The sequence below is a fragment of the Gambusia affinis genome, linkage group LG02 (assembly GCF_019740435.1).
Source record: "Gambusia affinis linkage group LG02, SWU_Gaff_1.0, whole genome shotgun sequence".
Taxonomy (NCBI): Eukaryota; Metazoa; Chordata; class Actinopteri; order Cyprinodontiformes; family Poeciliidae; genus Gambusia; species Gambusia affinis.
Genome location: NC_057869.1, coordinates 15,188,352 through 15,208,024, shown reverse-complemented (window position 1 = coordinate 15,208,024; position 19,673 = coordinate 15,188,352). Strand labels below are relative to the sequence as shown.

The 19,673-nt window shown below is 39.0% G+C and overlaps 1 protein-coding gene across 4 annotated transcripts in view; it reads left to right on the top strand.

Moving 5' to 3' along the window:
* The first annotated feature begins 6,926 nt into the window (after positions 1-6,926).
* nedd4a (NEDD4 E3 ubiquitin protein ligase a) overlaps positions 6,927-19,673 on the top strand; it is a 32,018-nt gene continuing 19,271 nt past the window's right edge. For 2 of the 4 annotated variants that reach the window (XR_006372720.1, XM_044138325.1), the window contains exon 1: positions 17,715-18,986. Coding sequence is in view for 3 of the 4 variants with exons in the window: in XM_044138325.1 (XP_043994260.1) it covers positions 17,730-18,986 (1,257 nt within the window). In the remaining variant the exon portion in view is untranslated. Of the gene's footprint in view, positions 7,155-9,128; positions 9,203-9,783; positions 9,811-11,670; positions 11,750-11,838; positions 11,878-12,526; positions 12,581-17,714; positions 18,987-19,673 lie in introns of those variants that run through there. The other 2 variants (XM_044138338.1, XM_044138345.1) reach the window with 2 other exon arrangements.

The window sequence follows — 19,673 nt, the reverse complement described above, 5'->3', positions numbered from 1 at the left end:
TCCTCTTTGTTACGAGAATATTTTCTCGTAATGATTATTCATAGTTTTTCACACTTTCTAAATGTCATGCTTTCTTTTCAACTTCCAGTACCCGATCAAGCTCAGGAGGTTTTATGTTAACGAAAAAGGAGACTCCATTTGCAGATCCTTATTTCTTTCTGCTGTTTTCCTCAGCATAAGAGTGGAGAATGATTGGACTAACCCATGCAGTCAGTGGCAGTTCTCCATCCAGTTTGACTGAGACTGAGATGTTTTACAAATCCATCCACCCATTTTCTGTGCACCCTTGTTCCTAGTGGGCTCGGCAGGGGACAGCCATCTCCAGCTAACGTTCTGGGTGAGAGGCGGGGTTCACCCTGGACAGGTCGCCAGTCTGTCGCAGGGCAACACAGAGACACACAGGACAAACAACCATTCACACACACACTCACACCTAGGGAGAATTTAGAGAGACCAATTAACCTGACGGTCGTGTTTTTGGACTGTGGGAGGAAGCCGGAGAACCCGGAGAGAACCCACCATGTACAGGGAGAACATGCAAACTCCATGCAGAAAGACCCCGGGCCGGGAATCGAACCCAGGACCTTCTTGCTGCAAGGCAACAGCTCTGCCAACTGCGCCACTGTGCAGCCCTGTTTTACAAAACAAAACAAAAAAACATTCAGACTCACTGCTGTCTGTCCCAAAAGACTTTCAGACGAAGCAGGAGGAGAGTCTATAAATTGCAGACTCTGGGGAAGTTATTAGAGGCTGAAAAACACCTGAGACTGGTTTGGATACTAGCAAAATGATTAAACATAAAGCCAGTGGAATTATTGAGGTCAAAGCATACCGTGTTTACATGTCAGATTGGCCTACCTCAAAATCTAGGCCTAGTCAATGGCCTAGTCAAAATTCTAAATATCTACATAATAGATAATACATAATAGATCAATTCTGATCATTTTAGTTTATGAAATGTGTGTTTGCTTTATAACTTAAATGCAACTCTTCCCTACATCAAAACCAAATTATAGATTTAAAAAATTATTCTGGGTACAGATTTTTATACCTACTTCATTGTTGCTGCAGTAGGTTTTCGAACCAGGGACTTTTTTTATTGCAAGGCAGCAGAGATAATATATCTAAATATAAATACAGATATATCTATAACTAGATATATATATATATATATATATATATAAATGTATATATAGATATATATTTATAGATATATCTCTATATAGATAGATATATAAACATCTATCTATATATAGATATTTATATAGATAGATATATATCTATAAATATACAGATATACATCTATAAATGTATATAAATTTATATATATATATATATATATTGATATAGATATATCTATATCTCTATATAGATAGATATATAAACATCTATCTATAGATGTAGATATATAGATATACAGTATTGATATTGTCAATTTGCATTCACTATAAAGCTCACTAAATCTTTTTAGACTGTGGCAGGAAGCCGGAGCACCCGGAGAGAAACCTGCAAACTATTTATAAAGTTTAATTACAAAATTAAATTTTTAAGTGCACCTAAAGAGAATTTAGAGAGACCAATTAGACAGACGTGATTTTAGAGTGCCTGGAGAGAAACTTCAGGCGAAATAATGGTAAAGTATATTCAGTAAGGGTACAAAACTTTCAAATGTAGAAACACTAAAACAGAACAAACCAATGCAAAGAGTGAAAAGTGTGGAAAACCCAGCCCAGTATGAAATAAGACATGGAAAAAACACCCAGAACAAGGTAAACAAAAAGTAAAATATTGGCACGACAAACATCCAGAAAGCTTCTTCATCTATCCTGTCGTAAAATTCAGGATCCCACTCTTCCATCTGACTGACCCTCACTACTCCCTCCTCAATACGGCCGCTTGTTTTGTCCTCTGTGGTATTCTGATCCTCCACATTTAGAGGTTCTGGAGAGGAGCCAGCCGGGTCCGTTTGCTCTTCTAGGCGGCAAACGGATCCAGCCGGTTCCGTTTGCTCTTCTAGACAGCAAACGGACCCAGCCGGTTCCGTTTGCTGTTCTAGGCGGCAAACGGACCCAGCCTGGTCCGTTTGCTGTTCTAGGCAGCAAACGGACCCAGCCGGTTCCATTTGCTGCTGTAGGCAAACGGACCCAGCCGGTTCCGTTTGCTGTTGTAGGCAAACGGACCCAGCCGGTTCTGTTTGCTGTTGTAGGCAGCAAACGGATCCAGCCGGTTCCGTTTGCTGTTGTAGGCAAACGGACCCAGCCGGTTCTGTTTGCTGTTGTAGGCAGCAAACGGATCCAGCCGGTTCCGTTTGCTGTTCTAGGCGGCAAACGGACCCAGCCTGGTCCGTTTGCTCTTCTAGGCAGCAAACGGACCCAGCCGGTTCCGTTTGCTGTTCTAGGCGGCAAACGGATCCAGCCTGGTCCGTTTGCTCTTCTAGGCAGCAAACGGACCCAGCCGGTTCCGTTTGCTGCTGTAGGCAAACGGACCCAGCCGGTTCCGTTTGCTGCTGTAGGCAAACGGACCCAGCCGGTTCCGTTTGCTGCTGTAGGCAAACGGACCCAGCCGGGTCCGTTTGCTCTTTGGGAACCATTGTAGGTTGGTTCCCACAGGAAGTGCTCTCGTCTGGAGAGGCACTCTGGTCTACGTCCTTTCCTGGCAAGTAATGGTCGCACAGTTTTTTCATTCCTGTTGTGACGAGGTATCCAAGTCCCCAACCAAGAGGAAAAATCAAGGGGTAAGGCATCTCTGTAATAGTAAAAATATTTGTCCGACACGAAGATTCGTTTCAATGCACTGTTTGGATTCTGACTGACGATGAACTGAGTTACACTTATTTAAAGTCTCATTGACCTTCTATGAGGTCATCATAGAAGGTCTGTGATGTCATCAATGACCGCACTGGAGCTCTGGTGCAAGGTCTTGCTTCTGATCGTTGCTATGGAAACGAACACATCAGTTCTGCATGACTCAAACTATAGATGAAATAATGACTAAATATTTAAATAATGTCATTTTTTTAAATTTATTTAACATAAAGAGATTGATAATAGATTTTTATATGATTGAATTGTTTCATTTGTAGTTTTCTGTATCTGCTGTGGTATAAATTGTCTTAACCCAATTATCCATTATTATTTTTAACAAGCTGCACCAGTTTGAGAAAGATTGGTTTAATCAAATATAATCTGCTATTATCCTACACTTTGATCGCTCTGATTTAAGGGGATAAATCAGATGAGATTAACAATGATTTCCCAAAATGAAAAAAAGAAATGAAATGATCTATGCGGTTTGTCTTCAGGCAGCAAAAAGGTGCATAGACCCTGCAGTCATAGTGATGTAGCCTATAATTTATTAAATGATAACCTGATAAAGAAAAACCTACTTTGAAATATATATTTCAGGGCTGTCAGCGTTAATCCGCCAATACAAGCGATTAATGATCTGAAAAGTTTAACTCGTTAATGTTCCTTCCACTGAAGCACCAATTGACTGTTAACAAAACGACTCATTTTAAACCAACTTCAATCAAAGAAAACTGGCGTGAGACAAGAAGCTGCTAGCTTACAGTAGCTGTAAGCTAGCGTTCCAGAGTGGACTTTTACATCACTTCCTATGAATTCATATGTTTTGATTTTCTGTTAAAAGGTCGCTGATTGGAGATGGAAATATTAACTGAAGGGTTGTTGTTTACTATACTACCACAGTGTGAGTCACATATTCTGTAATGATTAATAAATAATCGATAACTGTTTGTCTATTCTTATTCTAGAAGTTCTATGAAGTGTAAAAACTAATTCACTGGGTATTTCTGTCATCTTTTTTTAATATACTGATCAAGTCAACAATGTCACTGTTCTATCTATCTATCTATCTATCTATCTATCTATCTATCTATCTATCTATCTATCTATCTATCTATCTATCTATCTATCTATCTATCTATCTATCTATCCATCCATCCATCCATCCATCCATCCATCCATCCATCCATCCATCCATATATATATATATATATATATATATATATATATATATATATATATATATATACAGTACAGACCAAAAGTTTGGATGCACCTTTTTATTCAAAGAGCTTCCTTTATTTCCATGACTATTAACATTGTAAATTCACACTGAAGGCATCAAAACTATGAATTAACACATGTGGAATTATATACTTAACAAAATATGTGAAACAACTGAAAATATATCTCTTATATTCTAGTTTCTGTTGGGATCTGGGGAAGGCTGGCTGGGGTTCTTTCCCACTTTCTCCACCAGGGGGCTTCCTGGAGGTTCCTGGAGGGCGTGGTTTCACGGCTGCACACCTGACACATATCTGACTCGTTTGGAGGAGTATATCTGGATGGAGCTGCTGACACTCCAGTGCCAGAGTGTTAGCCAGTAATGGTATCTGTGGTCTATCTAGCCTATCCTCTGACCACCTGTATCTATCTAATTCTATCTATCTCTATCTATCTATCTATCTATCTATCTATCTATCAGCCTGACCTATATATATATATATATATCCTGGACCCCAGCTCCTTCATATCTATATATATATATATCTATATATATATATATATATATATATATATATATATAAAGGACTGAAGACTTCCACAACCCCTGTACTCACCCTATTCCCATTCTCCTAGATTCCAGAGATCCAGCGTTTCTGAGAGAGAGAGACCTCCTGTCGTCACCTGTACATATTTGCACATTGTATTTAATAAATCTCCTTAACCTGATCTGTCTCCGGAGTGTGTTCTGCGCATGTGGGTTCAGAGACTTGATCACACCATGACAGTTTCTTCAAAGCAGCCACCTTTTGCTGTCACTACTGCTTCACACTCTCTGTATTCTCTTGATGAGCTTCTAGAGGAAGCCACCTGAAATGGTTTTCCAACAGTCTTGAAGGACTTCCCAGAGATGCTGAGCACCTGTTGGCCCTTTTGCCTTCACTCTGCGGTCCAGCTCACCCCAAACCATCTGGATTGGCTTCAGGTCCGGTGACTGTGGAGGCCAGTCATCTGGCGCAGCTCCCCATCACTCTCCTTCCTGATCAAATAGCCCTTAGTTAGCCCTGGAGGTGTGTTTGGGGTCAATGTCCCACACCATCACACCTCCTCCTCCATGCTTCACGGTGGGAACCAGGCATGTAGACTCCATCCGCTCACCTTTTCTGCATCGCACAAAGACACGGTGGTTGGAACCAAACATCTCAAATTTGGACTCATCATACCAAAGCACAGATTTCCACTGGTCTATTGTCCATTCCTTGTGTTCTTTAGCCCAAACAAGTCTCTTCTGCTTGTTGCCTGTCCTTAGCAGTGGTTTCCTAGCAGCCTACCTGATTCACACAGTCTCCTCCTAACAGTTGTTCTAGAGATGTTTCTGCTGCTGGTCTCTGTGTGGCATCGACCTGGTCTCTAATCTGAGCTGCTGTTTTCTGAGGCTGGTGACTCAGATGAACTTATCCTCCTCCTGGTCTTCCTTTCCTGGGCGGTCCTCAGGTGAGCCAGTTTCTTTGTAGCGCCTGATGGTTTTTGCCACTGCACTTGGGGACACTTTCAAAGTTTTCCCAATTCTTTGGACTGACTGACCTTAATTTCTTAAAGTACTGATAGCCATTCGTTTTTCTTTACCTAGCTGCTTTTTTCTTGCCATAATACAAATTCTAACAGTTCATTCAGTAGGACCATCAGCTGTGTATCCACCTGACTTCTGCACAACACAACTGATGGTCCCAACCCTTTTATAAGGCAAGAAATCCCACTTATTAACCTGACAGGGCCCACCAGGGAAGTGAAAACCATTTCAGGTGGCTTGAAGCTCATCAAGAGAATGCAGAGAGTGAAGCAGTAATCACAGCAAAAGGTGGCTGTACATATACAGTGAATATACAGTGAGGCGTATATTTTTGTTTAGTATATAATCCCACATGTGTTAATTCATAGTTTTGATGCCTTCAGTGTGAATCTACAATTTTCAATGAAAATAAAAGAAACTCATTGAATTAGTGGGTATGTCCAAACTTTTGGTCTGTACTGTTTATATATCTATCTATAAATAAATATATCTATATATTTAGATATAGAGCTGAGATCAAATAATGGAAAACTCCTATAGCCATAAATAAATAACAAGCTTTTCATTTTCTCAAAGTTAGTACATTTTAAGAACTGTAGGAGCATAAAAGACAGAAAATAGGTCTCCTCACATTGCTGGTTTTGAATCTGTTTATTTTGTTAGGAATATGCATAATCTCTTTCAGGAGAGAATAGATAATGTGAAACTACACGAAAAGAGGTTTTCACGAGACGCAGACACAAAGTTTAATGCATTACAGTAATATTAAAATAATTCATATCTTTGTCTTTGACAAATATAACTCAATTTTAAATGGCTAAATATGTTATTTTCACAGAATTTAAAAGAATGAAAATATTAAATCTCTAAATTTAACAAGTCTGGATCTTCTTGTTATTAAACTTTAAAATTAAGTAATGGCTGCCAGATTAACTAAAAAGTTGCAACGTACTCTTTTGTATCTTATATCTCTCTGGATAAACACCAGTGTTGCTGCAGGTGAATATTTTGGCCTTTTGTTATTTGAGTTTTATGGAAAAATGTGTGTTTTCTAAACAACAGTATTTGAGTAGACCTTTTACCAAATACTTTTTTAAAAAAACTATAATTAAATTAATTCCTTAAATGGCTACTTTTTACTTTTACTTGAGTAAAAGTTAAAGTAAGTAACGCTCTGAATAAGAATTTTGGCAAGTAGCAATTTGCCAAAATGAGAATATTGTTGACATCTTCGGAGTGTTTAATGGATTGATTTAATGTCAAAACGGCCTACCATACCCGGTTGTAGCAGAAACCCTGAGAAAAAAAAGGAGGAGGAAGAGGAAGGAGGAGGAAGAGGATGGATATTACCAATGACGACAAGGCCACAGCTATCCACTAGGTCTGGTTCACGGTAGTTACCTGTCAGCATAAACAGTCGGAAGGACTAGCAGAGACGGCACACCTGAGCACATAAGGGCTGACTATTCTTCGTGTCGCCCTCTGGGAGGAAGAAGAAGGATCTCATGATGGCTGCTGTCCCTGCCTCTCAGATCAGAGGACTCCAGGCTGACGAGGTAAACCAAAGTTAACTAAACGTTAATGACCGGGGCTGCTTGCTCGCGCGACCCGACCGTTTGACATCTCTGCCGCTTGCTGTTCTCCGCGAAATAAACTTTTAAAAAACTGGAAAAAGTCGTGGACAGCTATCTCAAATATAGGTTTACTTTCGATAAGTGTAATGTCGTGTCAGCTAAATGAGAGAAAATGAAGTGTAAGATAAGCGGGAACAATCGATATGACTACTTCAGAGCTAGCTCGAGTTGGTCGGGGAGGAAGCCAACTGTCAACGCCTGCGTTCCTGCGTCTCAGCACGCAAACACCAAACTTTGATAACACAGACTTTGTTTTCAGCAGCGGCTTCACGGCCCCAGGTAGACCCATCACAGTGGGTCAGATTGATGACACTGATTGCGACCTCTCACGATGATTCATAAATTCAATAGGCATGTCACGACTGGGTTTATCGGGGGGAAATGTCCTAGTGCCAAGCGCTGTCAGGAAATTACGTCACCCATAGACTAAACAATACTTGTATGGGAGGAGAGGAAAGGCTGATAGGATTCATGTGGAACTTGGACTACTTAAGATGATTTTATTTTCTGTAACTTTGTCATTGGTCACCTGCAAGCACAGCCAGCCCAAGGCATAGGTGAACTAAGCAGCAGCTAATGGTGTGAAATGTACTGAATTTTCCCCAAAATAACCAGGATTATTAACTTTTCAAAAGAAGACTGCTGAAGATTACTTCCTTTATACGGACAGAAAGCTGTAAAGTTAGCAACTCTACGAAGTCAACTGTCCACTAATTGCCATATTCTTGCTCAGAGAAGGAATCACAACTACAATTCAAATTGGAATTTTTTTAGTGTAATTTCAGTCTGTCTAAGTGATTGACTTAGTTGCATATTCTGTATATACATCAGATCTGTTTGTTTAGCTCTGTCAGTTGGAGCTAAAACAGAATTTCTGTAAGAGTAAGAGGAACATTTTGATTGTTTTTAAACATGGACACTTAATTTCAAGTGTCCATGGGATTCAGCCAATAGCATATGCCATCTGGTGAATCTTAAATCCTAGTTAGAAACTATATTGATGGCTATATTCGATGTACATTGGGTTTCTAAGTGGTATATTGCTTTTAAAGTAACATTATGCAAGTTTTGTATGTTTATAACTGAAAACAACTAAGATTATTTAGGTAATGGTTTGTAAAAGTATTGTATTTAGTTTGATCATAGCTTATTCTTCATTATCTGAAGTCCAAGATGATTATTAATCGCTTGAAAATAATCTTTGTATGTTTCTTTTCAGTTTGTGCATTTTATCCAGGAACATTTCCCTCAAGTATGAACCATAAACTTTTGTAGGCCCTTAAATAACATCAGAAAGATTTAATCACTGCAAAACAAGCCAGTCATCTGATCAAACATATTATGTTGAGCCAGAAACGACACTTACATACTGATGTATGGAAGCAACTATACATGCAGGGGAGAAAAATAGATAAATAAAGATGCTGGTCTGCTCATAAACATTGAATCATGTAAGCAGCTTCCTAAATTGTATGTCTTGTTTTATTCATCTTTAATTATTGTTATTTTTTAGATATTACACATATAGCTTGTTCTGGTCTAAATTTGTTCATCCCACATTTTGTAAGAAATCTTACTCCAAGCCCCACTCTCAGGTTTACAATCCTGTTTTTAATTTGACATTTAGAAACCACGTTTGTGTCATTATTAATTTAGCTTGTTAAAATCATTTTTGTTTCTTTTTGGTGTTTCATGAATAAAAAAACAAACACAGAACTTAGAAAGTAGGTGAAAATATCTTAATTTGTCTTTTACCAGTAATAACAAATTCATTGAGCTAATATAACTTTACAAAATGATGACTGCTCTGGATTAAATACCAGTCATTGTTATATATTTTAACTTTGTTTTGATCTTATTTCATTGTTGTTTTTTTAATTATTATTGTTCATTTAGGAGACGTCCAGAATCCTCAAAGTGAAAGTCATTGCTGGAATTGGACTGGCCAAGAAAGACCTTCTGGGCGCAAGGTACATTTTTTGTTTTTTACAATGTCATTGCTTAAATGTCATATTTAAGTAAATGGAAGTTATTAAATAAACAATAAACTTCGGTCTTGACTGAAACTTATAATGGCAGGGGGAGAAAACACACAGCAAACACATGAAGGATGCAAACTCCAAAAAACACAAATGCACCAGAAAAACGCTGCAAACGAAAACTATTGTCATCACAGAAACCTGCAATTAACAAAACATTTATTTCCATCTCTGCACAGTCACAAGATGTCCTCTACCAGTAGAGATGACACTGAGGTTGTTTATTTGTTCTGTAGTTTAGTCCAAAATATTTTTAAAGCCATCAGAAAGCTAGAAAACCTGCCACCAGCATCCCGCTCGTGGCTCGTCAGCTGCTTTTGCAAAAACATTGCAGCGTAAACAAGAAGTGTTGTGTCTTTGTAATTCTGTTGGAAAATCCCTATTCTTGTGCAATGATTGATGCAAAGGTTTTTAACAAGTCAGTAACCACAATAGGTACAAATCAATCACTCAACAATTAAAACAAAACAGCATGGTAGTGACTCACCTACACCTTCTGTTTTATTGACAAGGAGTCAAGCGACCAGTTCAGTATATCAGTAAGTACTTTTTCAAATGTATTGCTGCCGCCTGCTGTTACATTAACATTTAGCCCACTACTGGGCCTGTTATTTCACTTATTCACTATTCACTACTATTTACCAGAATAAAGTCAAACCAAGATCAAGTCAGTTTCCAAAGCCTTTGTGTCTTTTCTCAAGGCTTTAAGAGTTAACAAGACTTGTTAAAATGTGCAGAAACACACCTTTAAAAATCTTTGGATTTTTTTCAATTGTGTTTTTAAAATATTGGAACGTAGCAGCAAAAAAAATTAAGGAATCAGAAATAGAAAATTGATTTGTGATGTTTAAACATCATGCCCCAGGAACACTGACATGAGTCTGACTGTAGTTTTTTTGAAGATACTTCTGGTAAAACTTTGGTGGGTTGCTAACATATTTCAATCTCTTTTTATTGCTTCTGTGTTGGTAATTTATTCCTCTTCAAGACTTACACATACAACGGCGATTTCTTTGTTTGTTGTTATTCTGGGACTTTTCTTTCCTCTTTTGTCTCCAACCTGTGGCGCCTTTCAAACGTATTTATTTAACTCTTCAACGGATTTTATGTAAAAGACCTACATGAAGTAATGGATTACCGTGATGTAGATGAAAATTATTCTCTGCAAGCAAAAGGAGAAATATTTTTGCATAGATTTGTATTTACTCAAATCAAATATAAGGCAATCCAGTGAAATTATGCAGTCAGGTACAAATGTTGCTGTCACCTCTCTTTTATACAGAACCGATTCACAGTAGATGTCACCTTATAACACCTTTTACAAAACAAGCGGCTCCAATTTACATCCACAAGTAGGGAGTCGATGCAATAGACTAACCCAGTAATTATTCGTATAAAACCAAAAAGTATTTAATTACTTTGATCTGATTTAATTTATGAAAATAATGTAACCATAAAAACTAAATAAAAGGTGATGTGCAGGTTCTGGTCTGGTTTCAAAATAATGAAACAAACACAAAACAGTAACAGTGTTATTACAAAATAACAAATTTGTGCAGAAGAAAAACATCAGTACTGTACAGAAATGTATCTTATGTTAGAACAGTGCAAAGCACTTCCAGTAACAACAACAACTTTTTATTATATGATCTCCAAATAGCACAATGGACTGAATTTTGAATTTATCCTTCGAAAAAAAAAAAGGTATAGTTGAAACCAAAACTCCAGACTGAAGACTTTTATTACCCAGTTTTTGGTAGAAAGAGAAAAATGATAAATCATAAAATTAGAAAATATTGCGTTTGTTTCAATTTATCATACAATTAATTGATTTATTGAATATTGTGACAGGCCTAAAAGCTTCATGATTTAATGAAGTGTCTTGAGAAATTGTACTAAAGAATTAGTAGCATTACTTGAAAGTGAGATTACATGAGGAGAAGTGCAAAGTATGAAGCACTTCTAGAAATTCATTTCAAAACCTGGTTCTATTGGTTGACTCAAACATATTTTCCAGATTTTCTATTTGCAAAAGCATTGCATGTATGGACTACTTTGTGTTGGTCTGTCACATTAAATCCATTAATAACATTGAACATTGAGGTTGTAACATGATGTGAAATAGTTTAAGAAGTATTAATGGTTTTGTTTTATGCAATACCAAACCATTTCCTGGGTAATGAATAATGTAATGTGCCAGATGGATGTGGTTTCAATGAACTCCAACTCGAATCATTACCAGAGTAACTGCAGTCATTATGTGAGCAGTGAGTCACCAGAACTAATGTGGCGGTGTGTCAAACAAATGATGTTTTGCTTCCTTCAGAGATAAAGAAAAAATGTTACAGAAAAAATGAAGAGCCAAAGCAAAACGTCTTCTCTCTGCTTTTCTATTGCAGTGATCCATACACCAGACTGTCTCTTTATGATCCCGTCAATGGAGAAATCACGAGTCTGCAGACTAAAACCATTAAAAAGGTGCGTAGGTACAAACAGCATCTGAACGTGCTTCATTTTATCCTATTTGTATAAACATATATTTTTTTCTTATTTCATGTTACTTGAAGACTCTGGATCCAAAATGGAATGAAGAATTCTATTTCCGAGTAAGTTACACTTAAAATAAATCAACAACCACATTCAAGCATGGGTGCGTGTATCCATGCATCCATGGATATACTATTTGTCATGTTATAGGATGTCATAGGATAATACTGGTTCTTTGTTGTCACTAATGGAAGATCCATCCATCCATTTTCTAACACCCTTGCCCCTTGTGGGGTCGAGAGGGTTGCTGGTGCCTATCTTCAGCTAAAGTTCACCTTGTCAGGTCGCCAGGCAACACAGAGACAGACAGGACAAACAACCATACACACACACACACACACACACACACACACACACACACACACACACACACACTCACACTTAGGGAGAATTTAGAGAGACCAATTAAGCTGACAGTCATGTTTTTGGACTGTGGGAGGAAGCCGGAGAACCCAGAGAGAACCCACCATGCACAGGGAGAACATGCAAACTCCATGCAGAAAGACCCCGGGCCGGGAATCGAACCCAGAACCTTCTTGCTGCAAGGCAACAGCTCTACCAACTGCGTTACTGTACAGCCCCTAATGGAAGATAAACTGCATAATTTAGATTATGTTTGAAAGCATGTTAAAAATGGAAACAGCCTAGTATCCCTTGTTGGATTAGTAAAGCTGTAACCACACAAAAATCTTCTACTTTGTGTTTCAGGTGAATCCCAGAAAGCATCGGCTGCTGTTTGAGGTGTTTGATGAGAACAGACTGGTAAGCTGTTTAGATTTGTTCATCTTATAAAGATTCAATGTAGGCTGATATTATTTAGAAGCTCTATTTCCCTCCAAAGTCAAATTTCAGTCAGTTTGTCAAATGAAAACCCAAACATAAATCTTAATATGCCTATCCTGGACTCTTTGTGGATGTGGCAGAGAAATATAATTAGTTGTTCTTGATTCATGGCAGCTGCTGAGGTGATAATATGTTCTGTGTTTGGATACCATAAATGCTAAACAGGAGAATGTGTCATATTTCCATAGATGCAGGTATCCTCCAGTCAGTGCAAGAATGACTTTGCTTTGTCTGCCTGTCAACAAATAAGGAGGCCCTTATTTTGCCATATTATGCCGGATGTTGCTGAAAACATATCATAGCTTATTACTCTGAGCTGTAAATAAGGGTAATTCTGGCTTCCGTTAGAACATCCTAACGTCTGTGAGGGTGGGGATTAAGAGCTGTGGATCAAATCTGGAGTTTAGTTTAGCTGCTTTTTAGCTTTGATTCTTAGGCAGAAATGTATTGAATGCACTCTGTGTTAGCTCCTTTGTTTAACTTGTCATCCCACTGAACAGCATGCAGCCGTCACATTTAGTTGTATCTTTAAGTGTATTGATATTTATTGACGCTGTCATGGAACTAGCAGTTGAAAATTAGTTCAAGTGATGAGAAACATCAGAAACATAAAAAAACCCAGAAACATCTGTTTTGGTTACCAAACATCAGCAATCAGAGTTTAGTGCTATTACCATGAATAAAAGATGTTATTGCAATATTTTCTTCCAAGTCTTTGCTTTAGTTTAATCAATGTTACCATAAAACATGGTAACATTAAAAAACAAAAACCTGTACATGCGATCCACGGAAAGCTTGTTCTAGATCAGAGATCCTCAACCTATTGTGAAGTAAACATTGTTTATTATGTCTCTTAATAATTTTATTCAATTATTTTACTTATTTAACCACATTAGCTTTGTTCAACCTGTTAGAGTATGAAAGCTAGAGAGTCTCTGCAGAACCAGTCAGATAATGTTTCCTGTTGACCTCCCCTTGCAGCAATTGCAGCAGGCTGTTAGCGACAAAGCTTCACCATACATCCCACAACAAGGCCCAGTTCACTATACTAACCAATGAACCGCCCATCATCTTCAGTTTGTTCAGAGCTGCAAAATCTGTACAATTCCTTTCACTAACTACCTGCTGTATGAAAATACTTTGTAATTTAATTTAAGCAGCAGTTGGTGTTTTAGGGCAAAGAATAATATCTAACTTTTACATAAAACCGAGAATGAAAACCCTTCCTACATAGAACATTTTAGAAAACATTATAATTTGCAGTCTAATTAGTACAATTTATTTAAACATTCTGTGCAAATGCTACTGAAATCAGACTTTTAAAATTACCTTCATATTTAACACTGCTGCTGTCCTGTCATTTCTGTCCAAAATCATTAAGAGTCACTGTGGACGTCTTAAAGAGCGTTTTTCACCTCTATGAGTTTGTGGTGCTGGTGCAGAGTAACAAAGAGGCTTTTTGTAGCAGGTTATCACAGTTCATCCTGTGGCACAAAGGATGACCCCTCTAATGCCAGCTCTTCTATGTGAGACGTCCTCCTAACCGTGTTTCTGTGTGGATAGAGGAAACGTCGTAAAGCAGTTAGTTTAGATGAACAGCTCAGAAGTCCTGAGTTTCACCCCATCAGATATTGTCTTACTCCTCCTATCTGCATCACTTAGTTTAATTAAATTGTACATTTTCTTTTCTTTACTTCTTTACAGTCATGATGTACTCTGTTATAAATATGTAGTGACTTTTAGGGAAAATAAAAAACATAATTTATTTTACATAAGCTTTTGATGAACCAAAGCTTTCATAAATGATTCTTACTGCTTTTTCAGAAGTAGTGTCGAATGCAGCCCCATCAGCTCTTTATGCAGTTTTAATGTACTGGTCTTACTGGTAGAATCTGCTCAGCGATTACCAAGAAATGGCTCTTTAGGTTCCTAGAAGAGCAAGTCAGGGCAGGGCCATCTGTGCTATTTTTTCCCTTGAATATCCAGTTATATACAAACCGCATGTGAATATATGAGCAACTTTCCGAACAGAGAAATTACAGCTTCAGAATGAGAAGTTATTGACTCTACTTTTGTTTTTGTTTTTTTAGCTCTTTGGGTTTTTGCATTAATTGCACAACATTTGTCTCATAGTGTTTATCAGTCTTTTTGGCATTATGCTAAATTATTCATAGAACACAACAAATACTTCCAGCTGTTATTGTGCTGGATGTGGTTATTGTTTGTAGACTGAGAGGTTTCTGGAGTGTGTCACAACATCACATGTTTACAGTCACATGAGAACAGGAATTTAGGCGTGGCTGACTCAGACCTGCCTCGTCACAGTCCAGGTAGATTTCGTTGAGGGACGTGTCGGAGCTGTAAATGTGCTTCTGAGTGTATGTGTTTGTCACTGCTTGCCTAAAGTACAAGGAATTTAAAGCAAAATTCCTGTAACTTCATTCTTTACACTGCAGATTCACTCTTTACATCTTTTTATGGCTGCAAAGGCATAAAAAGATGGTATGTGCATACCATCTGTGTTTCTATAGAGAGGCCTTCTTGAATTTATTACCACCGCCTGCATAAATAGATTCAGAAAACGCCCCGTGTTTGCAGGTGAAAAATAAATTAGGCGAACAAAATTCACTGAAGTATTTACAAAATTGTTGAATTAAACAAAGTACTCCTTGTTCCTGTGAAGATCACCCTCATTCTGCCTATGCAGATATTTACATTGCCAGTTTCTGGAAGGTAAATGTTTTGTCAGAATGTATGCAGGACCCCAGGTGGTAGTTTTATTTGCACACAAACACGCTAAAAGAGTATTTTGTCATTAAATAAGGCTAAATTAAGGGAATAACCCTCAACCTCCAGACATGGATACCACTTTCTTATCTTCCCACATTCTCAGTTCCTCTACCTGCTGCAGGACTTTAATGGAAAGTTAAATTAAAATCTACGTATTCATTGGCTACCCTTACACAATAACAGTGCCCCGGAGCGTTTTCTCCTCCTAGAAAATGAAAAAAATTCTTAAACATCAGCGTTCTGGGTCATAAACTGTCTTAACAGTTCAGCAGAACATGTCTTCACCACAAACTAATGTTGAAACAGACAGCACATCCTGTTTCTGTTGCCGATGGAGGATTTGAAAGTTATTTGACTTTATTTTGTTCTTTATCAGAAACGGACCCTGAACTCCTTTTGGAATGATGTAGCATTTAATATCTTCTTGTAATGTAGATTTATAGGAGTTTTGTTGTAGAATTTTAGATTCTGCAGGTTGATTGTAATATATATTTCCTCCAACCTACTGAACAAATTAAATATTTACATTTGTGGTGTAGTATTAAATCTGACTTTAAAAGTTTTTGAAGCGAACTTTCAACTTTTAGAAAGATGTCTGCTATGATGCTTCAGTATGAAAATATTTCCAGTTCTAAAACACACAGAGAGTCAAGATGTGGGAAGTAAAGGAGTGTCGTCTATCACTGCTGTGAGGATAATAACTTCATAAACATTTAACTACAATTCCAAGCTTTGAACTGGCAGCACCTCTGTTAAGCAGCCAAGTGCAGGCTGGCTACCAGAGATTAATGCTACATCTGATTAATGCACCAGCTTGTTACTCCATAAAGAACAGAACAGCAGAAAGATTAATATACCGGTACTTAAAAACTACTATGTGTCAGAATAAGATTTATTCTGAATCTGATAAAAGTAATAATGAATAAAAATTCCATGAAAATGAACAAATGAAAGTCAGGCGCTGCTTTTCAAACATGCGTCAACAGAATTACTTTAAAAAATAAGGTATTGTGGGTTTTTGTTTCATTAACCAAGGAGTACCAGCAATTTTGTCTGTGTGGTTAACATTATGGTGAATATCATTTGTACTTTCTTCCAAATATTATCATCCAGAGAAAGCTGGCAAAAGCCCATTTCTGTCAGTGGGAGGGTGGTTGATATGCATATTATCAGGAAATAAATAAACTCATTAGGCGTAAATTTCTTCTTGTTGTACCTGCTGATAAATGTAAATGTATTTTTCTTATCCTTTGCCAGTAAAAAATAGACGTTTCTGACTCAGCTGCTGATATTGTAAACTACTCTGTATTGTCAATATATATTGTAGTTAATATCCATATTTGGGCTCCTGTCTTACCATGTGGCTGCCACATCACAATCACTATCAAGTTTGGAAAATGGGTTATGACTTTCCCTGCTTCCTCCAGTGAGTCATGTCCTTATCCTGGCTGTGTCTCCTACTATTAAACATTAACCTGACGCTGATTTGGAAGCAGAGTAATGGCCTAAAATAAGTCGTCCACTGCCCACAATAGACTGCCATTAATAAATTGGACTGTCAACATCTATGAAGAAGAAACAAGACCAGCATAGACTGTTACATGAGGTGTCGTATAACCAGTGTCATACCACTTTAATGTCGCAATGATCACACTTCTTTCACCCCTCTGTCTTTTATTTTCCAAACAGTCATACCTAATTCCTGCATAGGGTGTTTGACTACGTTTGTGTGCTTGTGTTGTGTATCTTTTCCAACTTGAACCTCGCTTTAATGCAGAATTACACTGGCATTCATTCTGTTTGATTTCCTGTAATTCAATAGCAGCGGGTAAAACTATTTGTGGGGGCCACAGAGCGGCAGAAACATTAGTGGCATAGCAGCAGCAGGACTCTCAAGTTAGCGGCCAGAGCTTCAGTCTAGGATTCAGTGTGGAGGACTGCCATGGTTTTGTTTGGCTGGCTTTTTGGTTTTTAAGTTTTCGTTTAGTGTTGCTTTCTGTGTAGGGCAGAGGCTCCTTCAAGAGAATTGATTCGGCTTCAAGAGTCGCCTGTTTGGGTCCTTTCTTCAAACCGAACCAATGGCCGGCTAAAAGCTGAGATCAGCCTGCAGAGGAATGTAGCTTGTCACTGGAGCTATTTTGGCAATGCACAGCCACTAATGATTGAGATCACAGAGCAGAGTGTGAAACAGTTGCTTTCGTCCACTTTTTTTTCCTCCTACCAGCAAGTTTGATCATGCACCTCTCACCAGCGCTGCAGGGATTAGAGAGTTAAACAAATGGCACGTCAGCTCCGCTTGCATTTCGCGTCAAGACGAAGCAACACGGACCCCCTCTCTGAAAGCCTCAGCTGCCATAGTGAGGAGAGCAGAGACGGTGTGTCAGCGCACGGCCCCGCAGAGAATCTGGAGCACAGCTCAGTCCACTTGAAGGTGACTCCTCTGTCACCAGAGTTTGCCAGCAGTCAAAGCTCTTCAGTCTTCATATCCAGGGTTAACTCCGGAGGCTGCAACAAGAAGAGCGTTCTGCAAATCTCACTGCAGCCGTGCGGAAAGCCAAGCGGCGAGTTGGAAGGGAGCGTGGAGGATGGAGAGGCCGGCGTTGGTGTCTGTTCTGACGGAGGATCGTGCAACAGCAGCATGGCCAGCGACGCCGGGTACTGCAGCAGCAACAGCATCTTTGAGCCAGAGCTTCCAGAAAAGCACAGAAGCAGCCAGGAGAGGCCCCAGGTCTACCGCAGGTCCAAGGTCCCACTGCGGCGGTGCTCCTCCCTAGTCATTATTCCAAGGAGCCCTTGCAGCACGCCACCTGCGTCTCCAGTAGGCTCTGCGGCTCTGTTTGCTCTGCCCCCGTTACGAGGATCTCATCAGCCAGTTCTCCAGGCACCTGCCAGTGAATTCCTCCAAGCAAACGAAGAAGTGACTAATAAAGAGCCCAACAGCCCTTCTCTAAGTGGCCACAATCAGCCAAAAGGAAACTACTCATCTGAGTTTAGGGACTCAAAGCACACGGTGCACTTTAACATCCCGCTAGAGGATGAACCAAATTGCAAACTGGAGGACAAGACTGCAGTTATGGAGCAGTCATCTAATCTTCACTCTAGCAGCGTGTTGCTACGCTTTCCCCACCAAAGACCAATGGCATCTGCAAAACGAGCCGCATCTGTGGCTTCGTGCAGTTCACAACGCCCCGATGCTCATTACCCGGCTGGACTCTCTGAAAGACAAAGCGAAGCCCACAAAAAACTTTATCGGAGTACCTCTGCTTGCTTGTTTTCCTCATCTAAGCAACCTGAGAAAAACAGTAGGGTCTGTTCATCAGGGAAGGGTCAAGGGAAACACTGTCATCGCGCCATTCAGAGGAGTTTTTCCCTTGAGGTGCCTTACGCTAACACTGGGATTTCATGTCACGTTTCAAACCCAAAGCTCAGCAGCCCTCTTTCTCCACATGTACACATTCATTTGTCCCCTTGCTGCCCTGCAAAAGTTCCCTCTTACCCCGACAACTTCAAAAAAAGCCACAAAGGAAACAGGGAGGTGAGTGTTTAGATTCGCTGATGTCTCCTGACTGTAGAGAAACTTATGAAAGTTGTTTGTTTTTTGAAGAGGAAGTCACATAATGGCTCTTTGACAGAGCTCTGTGGATGTGATGACAATGTTGTTAAACTAGTCCAAGCGGATTCCACACAGTTTGGGTTTGACTTCTCACAATACCTTCCTGACTGCTGCTTTTACATACAGAACCAAAGAATAACACCAGGCTTTTACGAATAGAAATAACAAATGCAGATATATTATCCAAGTCTTAATTTTTCTTTACTTTCTCCTTCTAGAGTCTATGAAACTCAGTGTTACTCTTTATGCTGCTTATAAGAGTAACTGAGAGCGTCTTTAACTCTAAGTCATGTATTTAACTACCTCAGTGTGGACAAACATTCACAGTACAGTGAATCCATCAGGACATTAGTTTGGTTGAAATAAGAGAGACCAGCTCCCCTTCGTCTTGGAGGTCTTATTCACGTCTGTGCAAACTCAACTTCAGAATAATATTCCTTTTTCTCCTCATTAATCTGATAACCCTATGAGTGATCAACGTATTTACCGTGGTTATTTTAAGTGTTGGGGAAACGCGGTGCCCCCTTTGCTGATATAAATAAGGCGGCTCTGAAATATCCCCCCCCCCCGACTCCAGATAGTCTGGTGGTTTGAAGCACAGCCGGCTCC